General features: G+C 38.8%; 2 protein-coding genes, 1 long non-coding RNA gene and 3 pseudogenes across 6 annotated transcripts; 3 read left to right on the top strand and 3 right to left on the bottom strand.

Moving 5' to 3' along the window:
- Positions 1-2: 2 nt before the first annotated feature.
- LOC147946968 (putative F-box protein At1g33020 pseudogene) lies at positions 3-1,194 on the top strand (annotated as a pseudogene).
- A 198-nt stretch (positions 1,195-1,392) lies between these two features.
- On the bottom strand, positions 1,393-2,008 carry LOC147946969 (uncharacterized). The gene is made up of 2 exons (XR_015593030.1): positions 1,679-2,008; positions 1,393-1,583 (listed from the first exon to the last, which is right to left on the bottom strand). It is a non-coding gene; the product is annotated as an uncharacterized LOC147946969 (long non-coding RNA).
- Positions 2,009-2,292: 284 nt separating this feature from the next.
- Positions 2,293-3,365, top strand: LOC104777319 (metal tolerance protein A2 pseudogene; annotated as a pseudogene).
- LOC104777320 (flavone 3'-O-methyltransferase 1-like) lies at positions 3,285-4,746 on the bottom strand (annotated as a pseudogene). The gene is made up of 4 exons (XR_015593027.1): positions 4,271-4,746; positions 3,883-4,185; positions 3,740-3,804; positions 3,285-3,658 (listed from the first exon to the last, which is right to left on the bottom strand). The product of XR_015593027.1 is annotated as a flavone 3'-O-methyltransferase 1-like (transcript).
- Positions 4,747-4,957: 211 nt separating this feature from the next.
- Positions 4,958-6,245, top strand: LOC104777321 (nascent polypeptide-associated complex subunit alpha-like protein 5). Its single transcript, XM_010501546.3, has 4 exons — positions 4,958-5,121; positions 5,208-5,268; positions 5,558-5,688; positions 5,797-6,245. The coding sequence occupies exons 1-4, from the start codon at positions 5,053-5,055 to the stop codon at positions 6,127-6,129; spliced, it is 594 nt and encodes a 197-aa protein (XP_010499848.2). The 5' UTR covers positions 4,958-5,052; the 3' UTR covers positions 6,130-6,245.
- Positions 6,246-6,317: 72 nt separating this feature from the next.
- Positions 6,318-9,540, bottom strand: LOC109124696 (uncharacterized). 3 transcript variants are annotated; one of them, XR_015593032.1, is made up of 6 exons: positions 9,099-9,540; positions 7,443-8,941; positions 7,068-7,223; positions 6,824-6,986; positions 6,586-6,697; positions 6,318-6,494 (listed from the first exon to the last, which is right to left on the bottom strand). XR_015593032.1 is itself a non-coding variant. In XM_087505282.1 (4 exons), the coding sequence occupies exons 1-4, from the start codon at positions 9,331-9,333 to the stop codon at positions 6,837-6,839; spliced, it is 2,040 nt and encodes a 679-aa protein (XP_087361408.1). In that variant the 5' UTR covers positions 9,334-9,529; the 3' UTR covers positions 6,735-6,836. The 3 variants fall into 3 exon arrangements, 1 of the variants encoding a protein (XP_087361408.1); XR_015593035.1 differs by having other exon boundaries at positions 7,068-7,158; positions 9,099-9,514; XM_087505282.1 differs by lacking the exons at positions 6,318-6,494; positions 6,586-6,697 and having other exon boundaries at positions 6,735-6,986; positions 9,099-9,529.
- Positions 9,541-17,303: the final 7,763 nt, after the last annotated feature.

A 17,303-nucleotide genomic window follows, 5' to 3' on the forward strand; every position in this document is an offset into this window, starting at 1 on the left:
TGATGAGGAGAATGAGGTTTAGCGTAGAGGCTGAGCAATTTCCTTCAAAATTCCTGGTATAGAGTTTCGAACAGATAATGAATAGAGGAGAAAATTTAGATTCCATACCGATTGATCTCTTTCTCGAGATATTCTCGAGATTTTCTGCAAAGTCAGCCGGGAGGTGTCGTTGCGTGTCGAAGCTATGGAGGTCCACACTTGTCCGTCCATATTTCACCGAGTTTTTCTTGACCAAGTCCAGGGATCATCCACGTCTCTTATTTGGTGTCAAAAGACAGGGTGAGTGGCTCTTCTTCTCATCGCCTCAGCCTGATCATAATAATCTTTATGTGAAGTCGTCGTCTCCTGTAGTACAAAGAGTTAAGAAGCCTTTTAGGGTTTGATCCTATTGACAAACAATTCAAGGTATTGCGGATGAGCCATGGGTGCGTACACCATGTTCTGACATTGGGAACCGGAAAAATGAAGTGGAGGAAGATCCAATGTCCCTTGGCCCAAGGCGTACCCTTACCTTGTGTACGTGGGTTCTAAAGGATGCCGAGAAACAAGAATGGTCCAAATTAATATGCCAACACTTTGCCCAAGAATCAATTCCGTGATTCCTACTACTTTTCTGTTGCTGGAGTTACTGCTAAAGGTGATATTGTTTTTTTGGGCACCCTAACATCTACACCGTTTTATGTTTTCTACTTTAATCCCCAAAGGAACACTATCCAACGCGTTGAAATCCTTGGTAACCATGAAGTGTTTACCCAGTGGCATCGAGTTTACGCCTTTGTAGACCATGTAGAGGATCTTAATTTTAATATTATGAAGAAAATATATGTTGCACAGAAGCATCGTCGTCTAGAAAGGTTCATCATCATGTAAGGACCATTTCTCGCCCGCTACAAGATCGTCCTTCGTTTGAGAGTATTAATAATTTTAATGCTTTGCATCTTTTAGATGATGATGAACAATTTACTACTGCTCGTCCGGGACAGAGTCGTCGTTTATTTCAGAGCATTAGCAAATTTGAAGCTCAGTCTCCTCAAGATGTTTGATGAATCTATAGTTGTCAAACCCTGTGAATGTGACACTTCTCAAAGGTTACACATGGGCTTTTGTCACTCTGTTGGGTTATCATTTTGTTTTTTTCTGGTTATCGTGTTTTTGTCTTATATGCTGCAACATTTATAAGCCCACCACCAGAACATAAGCTAGCGTATACCCTATGAGCACAACAGCATTGTCTAGAAAAGATCATCAAGATAAATTCATCTTGTGATGGCGGTTGTTCACCTGCAACAAGAACCTTGTACGTTTCTTGACCCCCAAGTCAGCTAAAAGAGCTCTCTATTTGATACAAGCTGTTTGTATTCTTTCTGTAAACATGATCAAGTTATCAAACAATTTCTTTATAAGAAATGAAGTTTTTATATTCTAAAAAATTAAGTTTTAATATTCAAGTCAGAGCGAGCCATGACTGAAGTTGTCTTTATAACATTCATGAATCTCGTCCCACCAATTCAACCGCCCTTGAACCGTGAGAGTTGTTGAATGGAACTAGGCCTATTTGGAGAATATAATCTTTACGGTTGTACCTTTAAATCATATCGATAAACACAACAACAGACAACGCAGTGTTAAGATGTTGTTATTGACTATAGGAAGGCCTATTTAATCTTTAGGATTGTACCTTAAAATCATGATGATGAATCGATAAACACAACAACAGAGCATAGATCATCGATGACATGTTCAGACAACAGTTTTAAGATGAGCTTAGCCATAGACCGCTCATTGCTCACCGTGTTCAGTGGAAACAGGGCAGGTGAGGATGGAGAAGCATGGAAGGAATCAAAGAAGCTGATTAACTAATCTCTAATCATGATGATTTTTGTCTGAGTAGACATGAGAGAGAGAAGCAGAGATAAGGCCATATACGGCTATAATGTCGAAGAGTCCTAGATCTATGGCTGCTACCTTAAGAACCATGGGAAGAACAGCTTCTAGCTGTTTCATTGTTAACAAAACAAAAATCAACTCTAACAAGTATATATGTAGCTGTTACGTTTATGCTCAAACAAGTAGCATCATCGAATTGTCATGTTATCAAAGAGTAACTGAGTTACGTGCATGCACAACAATTGGCATCATCGAATTTTCATGTTATCAAAGAGTAACTGAGTTACGTCCATGCACAACAATTGGCATCATCAAATTGTCATGTTATCAAAGACAAACTGTGAACTATATATATAATCGAAAGGCCCTTTCATGGAAACAGATTCACACTTTGCTTTTTTTCTCTCTCAACACACACCAAACTAAGATTCAATCAATCTTTTTATCTTTTTTTTTTTGATTGCTATGGAGATCCAGACAGTTGAACAAGAGATTGAAATTCTCAGAGAAACTACTGCAGAGACAGAGAGGATCATAACTTGTGGAGAGATCCCTTGCGAATTTAACAGTGCCGAGGACACTGAGGACAACTCCATGTCCAAGAAGAAGCTCTCTGTTTCAATCATCCTCTGTTTAGTCTTCATGAGCGTTGAAATTGTTGGCGGCTTAAAAGCGCATAGCCTAGCCATTCTAACGGACGCAGCACCAAACCGGACCTTCGGATACTTCAGAATCGAGGTTCTTGCCAATCTTGCATCCATCCTGCTTACATGGGCCCTCAATGCGTGGATTGTGTGTGAAGCAATCAAAAGGCTCTGCCACCAGAACAGAGAAATCAAAGGCCCTCTTATGTTTGGAGTTGCTTGCTTTGGAGTCATCGTCAACTCCGTAATGGTCTTCCTTCTTGGCCATGGTCATCACGGAAACTCCCATGATCATGATCATGATCACCATACGGAGGCCGAAGGAGAAACAATGAATATAAATGTACTAGGAGCATATCTTCATGTTATTGGTGATCTACTCCAAAATGTAGGAGTGATGATAAGTGCTGGACTTATCTGGTGGAAGCCAAAACTGAAGATAATTGATCTCATCTGTACACTCATCTTCTCTGTACTGGCTTTGGTAAGAACCTTGAGTACCACGCGAAGCTTCTTGACATTCTTATGGAGACTGCTCCAAGAGAGATCGATCCTAGTAGACTCTCCGCAGGTCTATGCGACATGGATGAAGTCACGGCGGTCCACGAGCTTCATATATGGTCCATAACAGTCGGGAAAGTCTCTCTATCCTGCCATGTTAGGATCAAGCCTGAGGCAGACACAGACGCTACGCTTGAGAAGGTGATTGAGTATATTAAGAGAGAGCATAAAATCAATCATGTAACTATCAAGTAGAGAGGGAACAGAACCCTTAATTAGTTCTGACTCTGTATATATTTAATCAATAATAATAATAATACATATCACTCGTTCTTGTGGAACTCTACAACTGAGAAACACAGAGATGAAAATGGAACTTGCACATTAGAAAATCCAGCGAGACGAGCTAAAGTCTCGAATTCTTTCTTTGTTCTTTCTTTCCCTGATGGGTTCATGTTCATCATGAACAACTCAAACTGAAACAAGCTTCTGTCTAAGAGAGTGTCTCCTGGTAGATCCGGGATTACCATATCCACCACAATCACCTTCCCGTTTGAGGGTAATGATTGATAGCAGTTGGTAAGTATCTTCACGCAATGCTCATCGTCCCAACTATGGAGCATCCACTGTTGTAAGTTGTAACAAAAAAACAATGTTATCTTTTTGAAGTATATGATTATGTTAAGACTTGATAAATAAAAGCATACCTTCATGAAAATGGCTTCTCCTTTAGGAATGTTTGTAAACATGTCTCCAGCAATATTCTCAATTCCTACAATTATATGACCTTGAGAACATTTACAATACAAGAGAAACTTTGGCGAGAACTTGTATGTATGTATGTATATACCTGGAGAAGCTGATGAAGTGTTGATTACAAAGGGTAAATCAAAGTTATCAGCTTTGATGATGTGAGGATGCTTAGAGATGATTCTACTGAGAATAGAGCCATCTCCACCACCAACATCAACCAACGACTTCACACCATCGAATCCATTGTAATTCTTCAGAAACTCTTCCATTGAAACCTTTCATGGAGCTTTGAAACACTTCTCTGAATCTTGAATCTCTTCCTACCAATTCAACAGCGCTCGAACCATGAGTCTTGTTGAATGGAATCCCTCCTTCAAGAACAGAATCTTTAAGGTTGTACCTTTTAATGGTTAAATACAACATCAGTCAGAGATCATAACGTTTTCAAACTAGTAAATGAGTTAGGATGTTGTTAATGATGTTACCACATATCAATCACGACTTTGTCCTGAAACAGATTCACCAACGGAGCCAACGAGCCACCTCCATCTTGGTTCTTGGTGAAGTACTTGGCCACAGGAGCTAAGCCATAGAACGCACATGGCTCACCGTGGTCAGTGGAAACAGAGCACGTGACTATAGAGTAGCTCGTCAGAAAACGAAGAATCCGATCAACCAAGCTTGAATTATGATGTGTTTGTGTCTGATTAGACAATAAAGACACGATCTGAGAAGCAGAGGAAGGGCCAGACTCAGCTAATATGTCGAAGAGGCCAAGATCTATAGCTGTCTTCAGAACCATGGGAAGAACAGAGGAGCTGGATAAGATTATTGCATACAAAGGTAGGTTTTGTTCTTCCATTTTCCGATTCTTGAATCTGAAACAAAAGCAACAAAAGCAAAGCTTTTGAGAATTATAGTTAAAAAAATTGTGAACGTTGTTTCATTTGTTTTGACTAGTTAACCATTCCAGTCAAAACAAAGAAAAGTTTTTACACATTCAGACATAATTTGAATATTCTCCCAAAAATAATCAGAAACAAAGAAAAAAAAAAAAAAAAAAAAAAAAAAGAAGACGTGTTTTGACTCGCCAAGTACCAATCGAAGTTTTTGAGAATGAGGCCCAATGGGCTTTAAAAATTAACAGCTACTAGGGTTTTAGATACGGTGAACCGCGAAGCAGAGGATTATTAATCTCCTTTTACATAATTTGTTTCATCTTTGTCACACACTCACTCTAGCTGCGGGAAGAAGAAGAAGAAGAAAGATGCCAGGAGCAATTGTGGAGGAAAAGAAATCGCAGATTGAATCCATCAAAGAGCAATTGATACTCGAGGTTTTTTTTTTTTTTTACTCTGTTTGATTTTTTTGTTGCGATTTTGATATTGTCGAATTTGATAAATGGTTTGTGGTGGAAAACAGAAGGAAGATGATGTTTTTGTGGAGGAGTACGACGATGACGAAGACGATGAGGACTTCGGAGGTAATTTGCTCGTTCGTTTGATTTTGAGATATGTATTGTTTAGTGTATATATATAGACATTTTGTAGGGTTTTGAAAATGAGGTTTCTAGAAATCAGAAAAAAAAAAAAAAAAAAAAAAAAAACTTACTTTTTACTGGAAATTGTTGGAACTTTGAGGTTCTTCAAGCCCTAGATTAAGCTCTGAACTGTGAATTTGCTTCTCTATTAAGGGAACACTTTGATAGAATTGCGCACTTATAGTGATGGTTTTAGGGTTCTGTTTTCAATGTTATGTGTATGGCTGTGTAGGTGAAGGAGAAGGTGGATATGAGTATTCAAACCAAAGTAGAAGCGAGAAGAAAAGTCGCAAAGCTCTTCTAAAGCTTGGCATGAAACCTATATCAGATGTCAGCAGCGTGGAATTTAGAAGAGCCAAGAATGTAAAAGAATACTTCTGACAACAAAATTCTCATATCTCTTTCTTTTTTGTGGTGGAAGTTTTATAATTTATAAAGGTTTGATTTTGGGAAATGTTGCATCTATATCAGGTGTTTTATGTCATCTCGAACCCAGCTGTTTACAAGAGTCCCAATGCTGACACTTATGTCTTTTTTGGAGAGGCTAAGCTCGACGATCTGAGCTCTCAGCTACAAACTCAGGCTGCTCAGAGGTTCAAGACGCCTGACATGCTACCTAATGATGCTTCTCAAGCTTCCATGGCTCCACTAGCAGAGGAAGAAGACGAAGATGACGGAGGCTTTGAAGCCAGAGACATTGATCTTGTTATGACCCAAGCAGGTATCTCTAAGGCCAAAGCCGTGAAAGCTCTTAAGGCCAATGATGGAGATATCGTTTCAGCCATTATGGAACTCACCCCTTAGGGTTTTTTAAGCTGCAAAGTCACCACAACATATCTTCTTTTGCTCTTGTTTAGTTGTTACTTGTCCCTGTTACCATTGGTTTGGAACATTATCGATTCCCTGCTTTTTCTTCTTAATTTTTTAGGTCATTTTCTCTCCACTTTAATCAAAGTATGTTTAATTTGGGGTCACTTTAGGCAAGTTAGTAGTAAGATAAGAGGTACTATATAACAAGAGTGTGATGACGTAGTATTTAAGAAAAGAGTTACAATGGTTTGTTTATACATCTGATAATCAAATAAACAGAACCATAACAAGAAAACATTACGATCTTCACCAAACAAAAAGGCTCCACGTCCAAACAGTAGCCTGGCTCAGCAATGATTCTGAAAGTGAAGTAGCAATGAAAATTAGTAATCAATTCATTCTCTTGAATCGACATGGCCATAAAATAAAATAAAGGAAGATAGCACTAACTTCATCCTTATGTGTCAGCTACTTCATAGGAAAAAAGATTTAAATGCCCTATATAGTCTCCGTCCAGAATTTGGAGATCTTGAGGCTCTTCTTTGATATTTTACAAGCCAACCTGCAAAATCAAAAAGCAAACCTTGGACAAGCCTTACCAATCTGACATGTAACTGCCCTTCACAGTACATTCTGAATTTAAAGTTTCAAGGATGAAGAGTGGGTATTAAGAATGATTTGATGTCACCTTTCTAATATCCTCAAAGATTTGGATTCGAAATAGAAGTCTCGTATACCATCAAACACCTGTCTGCTTCAGCCTTCAGCCATAAGCTTTTATAGAACAGTGCATGTTGGTTAATCTGCTCCTCGCTTGGATGACTCTGTTGGTATCCATTTGTAGCCACAACCTGCACAAATTATCAAACCGACGGTCTACCTCCCACTAAACGAAAAAAATAACAGCTTAATTATGGAGAAAAAAGTCATACCTGACCAAAGCTGTTATCTTTGGTCGCACCATATTGATACAAACGAGAATCTGGGACCGTCTCTCTTGAAACCACAGAGTACTTATCCTTCCTTTTCACATCAAGGTCGACAGTCATATTGTTTGCCGTTGGAAGCTGAAGGTCTCTAATCGATAGCTAATAGAGGATTTTGGAATCATGGTGAACCGTTAACAACAAAAGGTGACGCATTAACACACAATATCATTTTTGTAAATTCTACATGACATGATGCTATTTCTTATTGACCCTTGAATAAAATATGTTCTAAGAGAAAGTAATGGGCTTCCAAGTTCAACGAAATCTCATGATGCTTAAGCTAGAATATGACACATAAAAACAGTTAGAACAACATACCTTACTCTTGTTAGGTAACAGCTTTAGATCATATGAATTGCGTCGTGCAACGCTTTGATTCCCAGCATGTTCCTGAATGTTGTTTTTGATGTACAAGTTGAGATTATGTACAGTACTGTTAACGAGATCAAGCTCTTCCGCATTTGGTGAATCTGAACCATGTGCAAGCGTTAGTAACTCTGACAGTCCATGCATCGTTGTAAGTAGTTTCTTCACATCCATTTTTGGAGATGGGCCTGGTAAAGCATCCATATCGCTTGATGATGAACTTGCTGCAGCTTCTACAACATGAAATGGAAGAGGATGCTTAAAATCTTTGTTACCCTTCACTGAAAATGTAGGATTTGGCTCCACTGCAAACCACTTAGTAGACCCAAAGTTACTCTCCGCCTTCGGAGATATAAGTGAAGAACTTCCACGTGACATGTTGGGAATAACACGTTCCACATATACTGGGGATTGTGCTAAGTCTGCATCTACTACACAATGGTCCCTGTAAGGACTAGGAAGGTATAAACCGGGAGTATTCCCAACTAGCGATAAATCATCTGCAGCTTGGTTCTTCTCATAGTCATATGCTTTCGGTTTAGTATCTGCAAGAGAGAACTGACGGGCCAATGGATTCAATCTCCGCTGACCATGAGATTTGTTGCTGGAGCTTCCTGGTTTTGCATACTCAGTATATCCAGCGTCAGATTCAATCCACGGATTGTATGAAGATGTTGAATTTAAATCACGACCACCATATCGACTCTTTAGTATATGGCCAACTTCTCGAGAAGATGTCACCGCCTTGACCTTATTTAGTGACTTATCATCTAAAGAAATAAGAGCAATTCCATTTGTCTCAAAAGCTCCTTGCTTCTCATGAACAGAAGGACTTAGTTTTGCACTAGAGGGAACAAAGACAGGGGCCAAAGGATCCAACCTTTTAGATGGTAGGAACTCATTTCTAGAATCAGACACACTCACGGTCTTGGATGTACTATCACTAGACACAAAACCAAAAATTTCATCCACATCGTGAGTCAAGACGCTTGTCTTTGCTGCATCATTGCTTCCATCTTCAAGAGGATCAGTTAAGTTAAACTCTCCTGAAGATGACGGAAAAGTTGAAGACAGAGACTTCTTCAAAGACGAAGAAGAAGAAGAACCATTCTCATCACATTTTTCGAGTTTCTTCTTAGAATTAGACGGTATAAACTGAGGTGCCAAGGGGTTCAATCTACGAAATCCACTAAGATCATCAGTAGAACGTCTAGAAGTCTTGTGAGAATGCATTCCTTTCCAGCAAGGAGAGTCTTCCTCAGAGTCATCTTGATCAGACTCTACAGAAGTTTTCTCAGACCTGACTGTTGTTGTGTTGATACAGGACAGACCCAACTTGACATCATTTGAGGACTCAATCAATACCTCAGGCAACAATTTCGATAAAACTGGATTAGGGTTTACCAAAACCTTCCCAGAGCAAGCTATCTTGTCCACCAAAAACAATCCTTCTGCAAAAGTGTCACACAACAGTTATAGCCTCCACAAGATTATAACTCTATACACCAAAATCTCTCTATCCAAACTTATCCCTTTACCCAAATAACAAATAGCATAAAAAAAAATTCACAAACACGAGGAAGAGGAAAGAGTCTAAGAAGAAGATACCTTTGGTAGGCTCAACATCGCGAGACAAGTTAGATAACGAATCATCATCACCGACGCCACTTCTCTGATCATCAGAGGATAAGAAGGAAAGGTCTAAAGTATAATCACCCCAGATGGAATCTTCGTGTTCAGATTTGAGAGAAATGGTCGAAGAAGAAGAACCAATTGCGAAAGGTCTAGCGGAAGGTGAGAGACCGGTTCGTAAACCATCAATTCCGTGACTACACTGCTTCATCTTCTCCTTCTCTGTGATTGTGGGTAAAGGGAAGAAATGGTGAGATAAAGAACGAAGAAGGGAAGGGATTTTTCCAGGTTTCTTCCTTCACCTTCCCCTTCCCCTTTAGCTTACGAAAGGACGAAGTTTTTTTTTTTTTTTTTTTTTTTTTTTGTTTCTTCAGGTCTAAGTCCGAGACGTCGTTCTCTGTTTACTTGTCAAAATTTCAGATTAGGACGGAAACTTTACGATTTTACTTATTCAACCTTTTACATTTTATCATATTTTTTTATCTGTCCTTATACTTCTCTTTTCTTTTGAATGTTACACAAATATAATTTTAAAAAATTTATGTCAAATTTTCTTGTTAATGTAGCTTTTACTAGATCTTTGAAATGTTATGTAGAAATGTGTAGTACGAAATGGGTATCGAGGGAGGAAAAAAAAGAAGCTGAGAGGTCAAATGGTACATATCCTAATCGGTTATGTAGCAATGTTGTTGTTTTACTTACACACTTTGAATATTGAAATATAGAAAAATATAAAATTTGTGAGTGGTTCAAAATAACGGATTAAGATTAAGGAAACATCTTCAAGAATGATATAATGATTACATTCACTCACAATAAAAATGCTTGGAGGACGATACGCTTACCCAATGTTGTCTATATAATAGCAAAGAGAATCGTGTCCCAAGCTACTTTGGATGTCTTCCTTTGTGGCTTAAGCAAATTGTAGCTATGGAGGAACAAACTTTGTACTCGGTATTGAATATGGTGTTGGTGTGCGAAAAGAATATAAGTGTTCCTTTTATATATAACCGAAGCAGCAAACTAAACATAAGATACAAACATGTGCATTCAGCTACTAAAGCAAGGCAATCTTCATAACTTAATACAATGAGACCTTATTTGCAATCATGAGCATTGCAACTGGTTTGATAGGTTAAAGCTTTTGCATCTGTTATGAGATATTAGATATTTGAATGGTTTAGTCTTGGTTATGTACATAACCGGTTTGTACCTGATACACATTACTTGTATATAACATTCGTACTCTGCATTAAGTGTGAATAATAGAAACATTTCATTCTTATCCTCTCTTCTTCAATAATCATCATCTTCACCATCTTCCTCCTTGTTTTTGTTCGTTGTATCCAACTAATATGGTATCAGAGCTATACGCTTAGTTTCGATTTAGTTTTTTTTTTCTCTCTACTCTGATCTTTCTTCTCTTTGGTGATTCGTTGTATGCTTGATTGTGTCGATATGGGAGTTCCGATTCGCAAATCCACTCGTCGTCTGGGTAAATCTACTGGTGCTAGTAGTTCTGCTTTAAAATCGAAAGCTCCGATGAGCTCTACCTCTCAGATTTTGGCAGATCCAGCTATTGGTGTTCCGATCGTCTCTGTTGCTGAGATCGATATTGTGGATAGCCCACACTCACCGTTTTTTCTTCACAGTGCCGATCATCCAAGCTTGTCTCTTGTTGCAGATCGGTTAGACGAAACAAACTACAACCATTGGTGCTCAGCGATGAAGATCGCTCTTGATGCAAAGAACAAACTCGCTTTCATCGATGGTTCTCTTCCTCGTCCCGATGAAGGTAATCCTATCTTTCGGATCTGGTCTAGATGCAACAGTATGGTCAAATCATGGATGTTGAACGCTGTTTCTAAACAAATCTATGGTAGTATTTTGAATTTTGATGATGCTACTATGGTTTGGAAAGATTTGCACAATAGATTTCATATGACAAATTTGCCAAGAACTTTCTACTTGATTCAGCAAATTCAAGATCTGCGTCAAGGTTCTATGGATCTTTCTAGCTATTATACAGCTTTGAAAACTCTATGGGACCAACTTGATGGCAGTGAACCTACAGAATCTTGCTTTTGCTGTCGTTCTTTCAACTGCGTAAGTAAACGCAACTATCAAGAAAAGGTAAACCGAGGACGTCTCATTAAGTTTCTTGCTGGTTTAAATGAGTCATACTCTATTATCAGAGGTCAGATCATCATGAAGAAGCCTTTGCCTGATATAGCTGAGGTCTATAACATTTTAGACCAAGATGATAGACAAAGGCAATTTGGAGTGAGTGTTGCACCAGCTGCTTTTCAGGTTGGGAATGTTGTGCCACATCCTGGAGTGATGAATGTCATTGTTGCTCCCACCTCTGCTGGCTCTATCAATCAATGTTCTAAAATGCGCTAGGCGCTAGCCGGGCGGCGGACCTCCGTTTAGTGTATAGCCGTATAAGCGGCTGTATATACGGGATATATACGGTAGATATATTTTATTAAAAATATATATAGATATGAATATATTACATATAAATAATTAAATATATATAATAAAAACAAAATAAATATCAAAATCTTTGCAAAAATACTCATAAAATTGTCAAACCAATAGTATCAACCTTTATATACAAGAATCCATTAGAACTTGAATAATTTCTGAAAATAATTACAAAAGACAAATATGCAGTGAGATTCCAAAACAGAGTTTTACGATTTCAAAACTCTGTTTTACGATACCAAAACAGAGTTTTACGATTTCAAAACAGAGTTTTACAATATCAAAACTCTGTTTTACGATATCAAAACTCAAACTCAAACATAGTTTTACGATATTAAGAATTATAGTTCTTTAATCAACAAGACAACAACGATAGATGATAAAGCCAAAAAGAAGAATCATATAATCAAAACAAGAGAAGGAGAGTAAAGAAAACCTGAAGACTCTCTGTATATAGAATGAAGTTTGAGAAACAAAAGTGTCACGACAGTAGAAAACGATAATAAAGCTTAGGGTTTTATCAATTTATAGGTCTATAGCTTGATTGAAGGTAAAAAAAAATAAAAATTACCGTGTATACGCTAACCGTATAGTCGTCCGTATATACGCCGTATAAGAAACCGTATTCAACCAACCCGTATTTGTTAAACGCTTAGCCTAGAAACGGTACAGTGGGTCACCGTATATACGGCCGCCTAGGCCGTATTTTAGAACATTGCTATCAATGCTTCGTATCAGCCTCATCGAAAGGAGAAACCGATTTGTTCCCATTGTGGTTTCACTGGTCATGTTGTAGATCGTTGCTACAAGTTACATGGTTATCCACCTGGCTGGAAACCGAGGAAACAACAGTTTAATGCCTCTCCACCCTCTCAATCGTTTGCTCCTACTCCCATTGTTGCAGCTCAAGTTTCTGCTTCTGTTGATTCCAACGTTAAAAGATCTGATGGTTTTGAGAGCCTTATTGGGAATTTATCCAAGGACCAGTTGCAAAATTTCATTGCATACTTTAGTTCTCATCTCACTCCTCAAGCTAGCTCTCAGACTTCTCAGACTCTAGCACCAACAACTGAGGCTTCTGCTTCCGGTATAACCTTCTCTAACTCTACCTATTGTTTTATTGGGGTGTTAACTATTGCTCAATATGTGACAAATAGAAGGTCTTGGATCATTGATTATGGTGCCACTCATCATGTTAGTCATGATCGGAGTATGTTTAATGACCTTGATATATTTGTTCGTCAGCATGTTAATCTTCCCAATGGAAGTTTGGTTATGGTAAAGGGAGTTGGTACAGTAGTCATCAGTGGTTCTATCAGTCTACATAATATTTTATATATACCGAAATTCAAGCTGAATCTTCTCAGTATAAGCTCTCTGACCATAGATCTTGGCTCTCGTGTAATCTTTGATCCTGTTTCTTGTCTGACACAGGATCCTACCAAGGGATTGACGATTGGAAGAGGTAGACGGATTACAAATCTTTATCTCTTGGATGTTGAAGAACCTGCAGATTCAAGACAACTATCTTCTTGTAGTTTGAATGATGAAATAGATTCGGCTGTTTGGCATAAGAGACTTGGTCACACTTCTTTTTCTCGGATTGATATGCTTAGTGATGTTCTTGGGATTTCTAAACAAAGGAATAAAAGAGTTTTACATTGTGATATTTGTCAAAGAGCAAAACAGAAGAAATTACCGTTTTCTAATAGAGGCAATATTTGTTTTGCACCCTTTGACTTGCTTCATATTGATGTTTGGGGTCCATTCTCAGAGCCAACAGTAGAAGGTTTTCGATATTTTCTAACGATAGTGGATGATCATAGCAGAGTAACTTGGGTTTACTTACTAAAACTTAAAGGTGATGTTCTGCACATATTTCCAGAATTCTTACAAATGGTTGAGACTCAGTTTGACAAACGAGTTCGATGTGTCTGATCCGATAATGCTCCGGAGCTGAAGTTTTCTGATCTTTATCGGAGATTGGGAATAGTTGCGTATCACTCATGTCCAGAAACTCCAGAGCAGAACTCGGTGGTTGAGAGGAAGCATCAACACATCTTAAATGTGGCTCGGGCTCTTTTGTTCCAATCTCATTTGCCATTGTCCTTATGGTGAGATTGCATACTCACTGCAGTCTTCCTCATCAACAGAACACCATCACCACTATTAGAAAATAAAACTCCATATGAGAAGCTTACTAACAAAGCACCAGAGTATGAAGATTTGAGGACATTTGGTTGCTTATGTTATGCAAGCACTTCTCCAAAACAGCGAACTAAATTCGAAGATAGAGCCAAGGCATGCGTCTTCTTGGGATATCCTGCAGGATATAAGGGTTATAAACTGATGGATATTGAGAGCAATACTGTTTTCATCTCTAGGAACGTGAAGTTCTTCGAGGATATTTTTCCTTTTTAGGATTCTAAGAATCAAGATGGTGCACTAGAATTTTTCCCTCATATTTGCACTCGTGTTTCAAACATTGGTGAATCATCTGGGTTTTCTGATCAGGGGGAACCACTTGCGTCTGGTAGACAGGGGGAATCAATTCCAGAGATAGTACCATATGTTTTTCCTCCTGCGGTTAAGGTGCCTAAAAGAGTTTCTCGACCTCCTGGTTATCTTCAAGACTATCAGTGTTACTCTATGCAAGAATCTACAAAGCATCCTATTTCACAGGTCTTATCCTACTCCAAACTCTCTGATTCTTTCTGTGCTTATGTCAACGCTCTTACCAAATACCCTACACCAACTAGTTACTCTCAAGCTAGTAAAATCAAAGAGTTTTGTGATGCTATGGATGTTGAGATAGTGGCTTTAAAACGAGCACACACGTGGGATGTTTGTTCTCTTCCTCCTGGTAAGACCGTCATTGGTTGTAAATGGGTATACATTGTTAAGTTGAATGCAAATGGGAGTTTAGAACGATATAAGGCTCGACTAGTGGCAAAGGGATATACTCAAAAGGAGGGTCTTGACTACGTTGAAACCTTCTCTCCCGTTGCTCGAATGGCCACTGTTAAGTTTTTACTGGCATTTGCGGCGCCTAGAAAATGGTTCCTTGATCAGCTTGATGTTTCAAATGCATTTCTTAATGGAGATTTAAAAGAAGAGATTTATATGAGTTTACCTCCTGGTTATGGTCCTAAAGAAGGAGAATCGTTTCCACCAAATGCTGTTTGCAAGCTTCGCAAGTCCCTATATGGCCTTAAACAAGCCTCACGACAATGGTTCTTGAAGCTCTCTGAATCTTTAGTTTCTTTGGGTTTTCAGGGTGGTACTGGTGATGATACACTGTTTACAAGAAAGACTAGAGATGTGCACATGGCAGTGTTGGTATATGTCGATGATATCATCATAGCAAGCAGTTCCTCTAGTGCTACTGTTTCTATCACCATGGCCATGAAGGAGACTTTTAAGTTGAGAGATTTAGGTCCACCTAAATATTTTTTGGGTCTTGAAGTTGCAAGGACCTCGGCTGGTATATATGTTTGTCAACGTAAATATGTTTTGGACTTATTGGATGAGACAGGACTATTGGGGTGTGCACCATTACCTATTCCCATGGATCCTAGTGATGTCTTAAACACTGAAACGGGGACGTTATTGGAAGATGTGGAACAATATCGTCGGCTGGTTGGTAAGCTTCTGTATCTCACATTCACTCGGCCTGACATTACTTTTGCGGTTCACAAGTTGTGCCGATTCACCTCTACTCCACGACAACCTCACTTGAATGCTGTCTATTGATATGTCTATATTTTGTCTCTCCTTAGCATATATTTATCATGCATTTAACTAGGATAACACATTGTTTTACTTCATTTTCTAGTCCTTTCTATACACTTTGCATGTTTAGGTAGTTCTTGCATCATCCTTGCATACATTGTGCATTTTGGAGTATTTCAGCTATCTAGGAGACGTCGGGAACACATCGCTCGACCCATCCGCTGCGCAACACTCCACGAAGCGTCAACCGAGCCATCCGTTCGAGCCGTTCCACTCGAGTGGGATTTAGCTTTCAACGTCTTCATCAAAGTTGTAGGGAATTGAGTTATCTTTCCAACGCCGTTTATTTCAAACCAATCGGAAGTGTTGTTCAAGAGTTATCATTGTTTTAGTGGATGTGTATACACCACGCTCGAGCCATGCTCCCTCGCCACGCACTCCAGCTTGTTTGATCGAGCCATGCTCCCTCGACACGCACTCCAGCTTGTCTGATCAAGCCATGCTCCCTCGCCACGCACTCCAGCTTGTCTGATCGAGCCATGCTCCCCCGCCACGCTCTTCAGTCGTCCGTCTGAGCCATGATGACATTGCATTCCATTCGACACGCACGGACTCGTTCACACATGTCAGGAAGGAAGACGTTTGGTTTCACACACTTCAGGAGATTACCAAACTGACTCCTTACCTTGTCGTTTTAAGTTTTAGGGATTTTCATGTTGTACTACTATATATACATTTTGTTAAGTATTTGCTGAGACATCTTATCTTTTATCTCATTTTCGTTTTTGTTATTAAGGTTAACCTAGCCACCTAAAAACGTTCTCAGACTTGTAATCCGACATCTCCGAGTTTATTCAGTTTTTGCATTTGATTTCTTCTCAAAAGTTGTTCATCTACCTAATAATGTTTGTTTCAATATTTTCTATGTTTGCATCTTGGATAATGACTTTCGGATCTGAGTAGTGTAGTAGTCCTTGAGGATGGGATAGACTAGGTGGAGGATCTTAGGATGTAGAGTGTTTAAGCTTTGATTTTTATGATTCCCTTTTGGACTAGTGTTAGAAATGCTAGTTTCTCTTTGATCAATTGGAACTAGGTTCGAGACATTTCCACACCCAAAAGGTGTTTGATAAAATGTCTGACCAACTAGTGCCAGAGACTTACGTTCCTAGCCTAAGAGATTAGTTGTCTAGAATGTTTGTTGACATGAATGAACTTGTTTGTCATGCCTGCTCAACCATGTTTCTCTAGCGAGAGCTGGGTATGGAAGTGATTGAGTCTGAGTAGCTTTTACCAAGAGATTGGATTAGCTAAGTTGAGATGTTCGTTGTCTAGGGATAGATTGCTTGTGGCATGTTAAACACTTTGTAAAATAGGAGACTTCACCGACATCAATTACTCCCATCCTTAGGACCTCTTTCTTCCTGATATTTATTACATTCCTGAAACTGTTTCGTGTCTTGCCTTTTAATTCATGCTTAGACTCGTTTTCTGTTTTCATTCATTTTCGCTTCTTGTCATACATTCTCGTTTCTAGTCCTAGAACACATTTCCGTTTTGCATTCTGATCATTTTAGGATTGTTAGACAAAAACACTCTCTTTGAATTGGCTTGACTTGTGATTCTTGATTGCATCTTAATTGTTAGTGAAGTTTCCCAACTGGATTGACACCTTAAGTATTACAACTGCATAAGGTTAATTGAACCTGCTAGGATACACAAAAATCTTAGTATCATCTATAAGGTTCTCCACTACCTCAAAGGCACAATTGGTCAAGGTATGTTTTACTCTGCAAATTCTGATCTCAAATTAAAAGGGTTTGCGGATGCAGATTGGGGTCGGTGTAGTGATTCAAGGCGCTCTGTTTCGGGATTATGTATGTTTCTTGGACCATCATTGGTCTCTTGGAAATCAATGAAACAAGATACAATATCCATGTCTTCTGCAGAATCTGAGTA

The sequence above is a fragment of the Camelina sativa genome, chromosome 3 (genome assembly GCF_030686135.1).
Source record: "Camelina sativa cultivar CO46 ecotype springtype chromosome 3, ASM3068613v1".
Lineage (NCBI taxonomy): Eukaryota > Viridiplantae > Streptophyta > Magnoliopsida > Brassicales > Brassicaceae > Camelina > Camelina sativa.

What these genes read in the sequence shown, in the direction of transcription:
- LOC104777321 (XM_010501546.3), top strand. Translation starts at nt 5,053, where the DNA reads ATGCCAGGAGCAATTGTGGAGGAAAAGAAATCGCAGATTGAATCCATC. An exon ending in AAGAGCAATTGATACTCGAG is followed by an intron (nt 5,122 to 5,207) that starts GTTTTTTTTTTT and finishes GGTGGAAAACAG; the next exon opens with AAGGAAGATGATGTTTTTGT. An exon ending in AGACGATGAGGACTTCGGAG is followed by an intron (nt 5,269 to 5,557) that starts GTAATTTGCTCG and finishes ATGGCTGTGTAG; the next exon opens with GTGAAGGAGAAGGTGGATAT.
- LOC109124696 (XM_087505282.1), bottom strand. Translation starts at nt 9,333, where the DNA reads ATGAAGCAGTGTAGTCACGGAATTGATGGTTTACGAACCGGTCTCTCA. An exon ending in CGATGTTGAGCCTACCAAAG is followed by an intron (nt 8,942 to 9,098) that starts GTATCTTCTTCT and finishes ACACTTTTGCAG; the next exon opens with AAGGATTGTTTTTGGTGGAC. An exon ending in AAGATAACAGCTTTGGTCAG is followed by an intron (nt 6,987 to 7,067) that starts GTATGACTTTTT and finishes TAATTTGTGCAG; the next exon opens with GTTGTGGCTACAAATGGATA.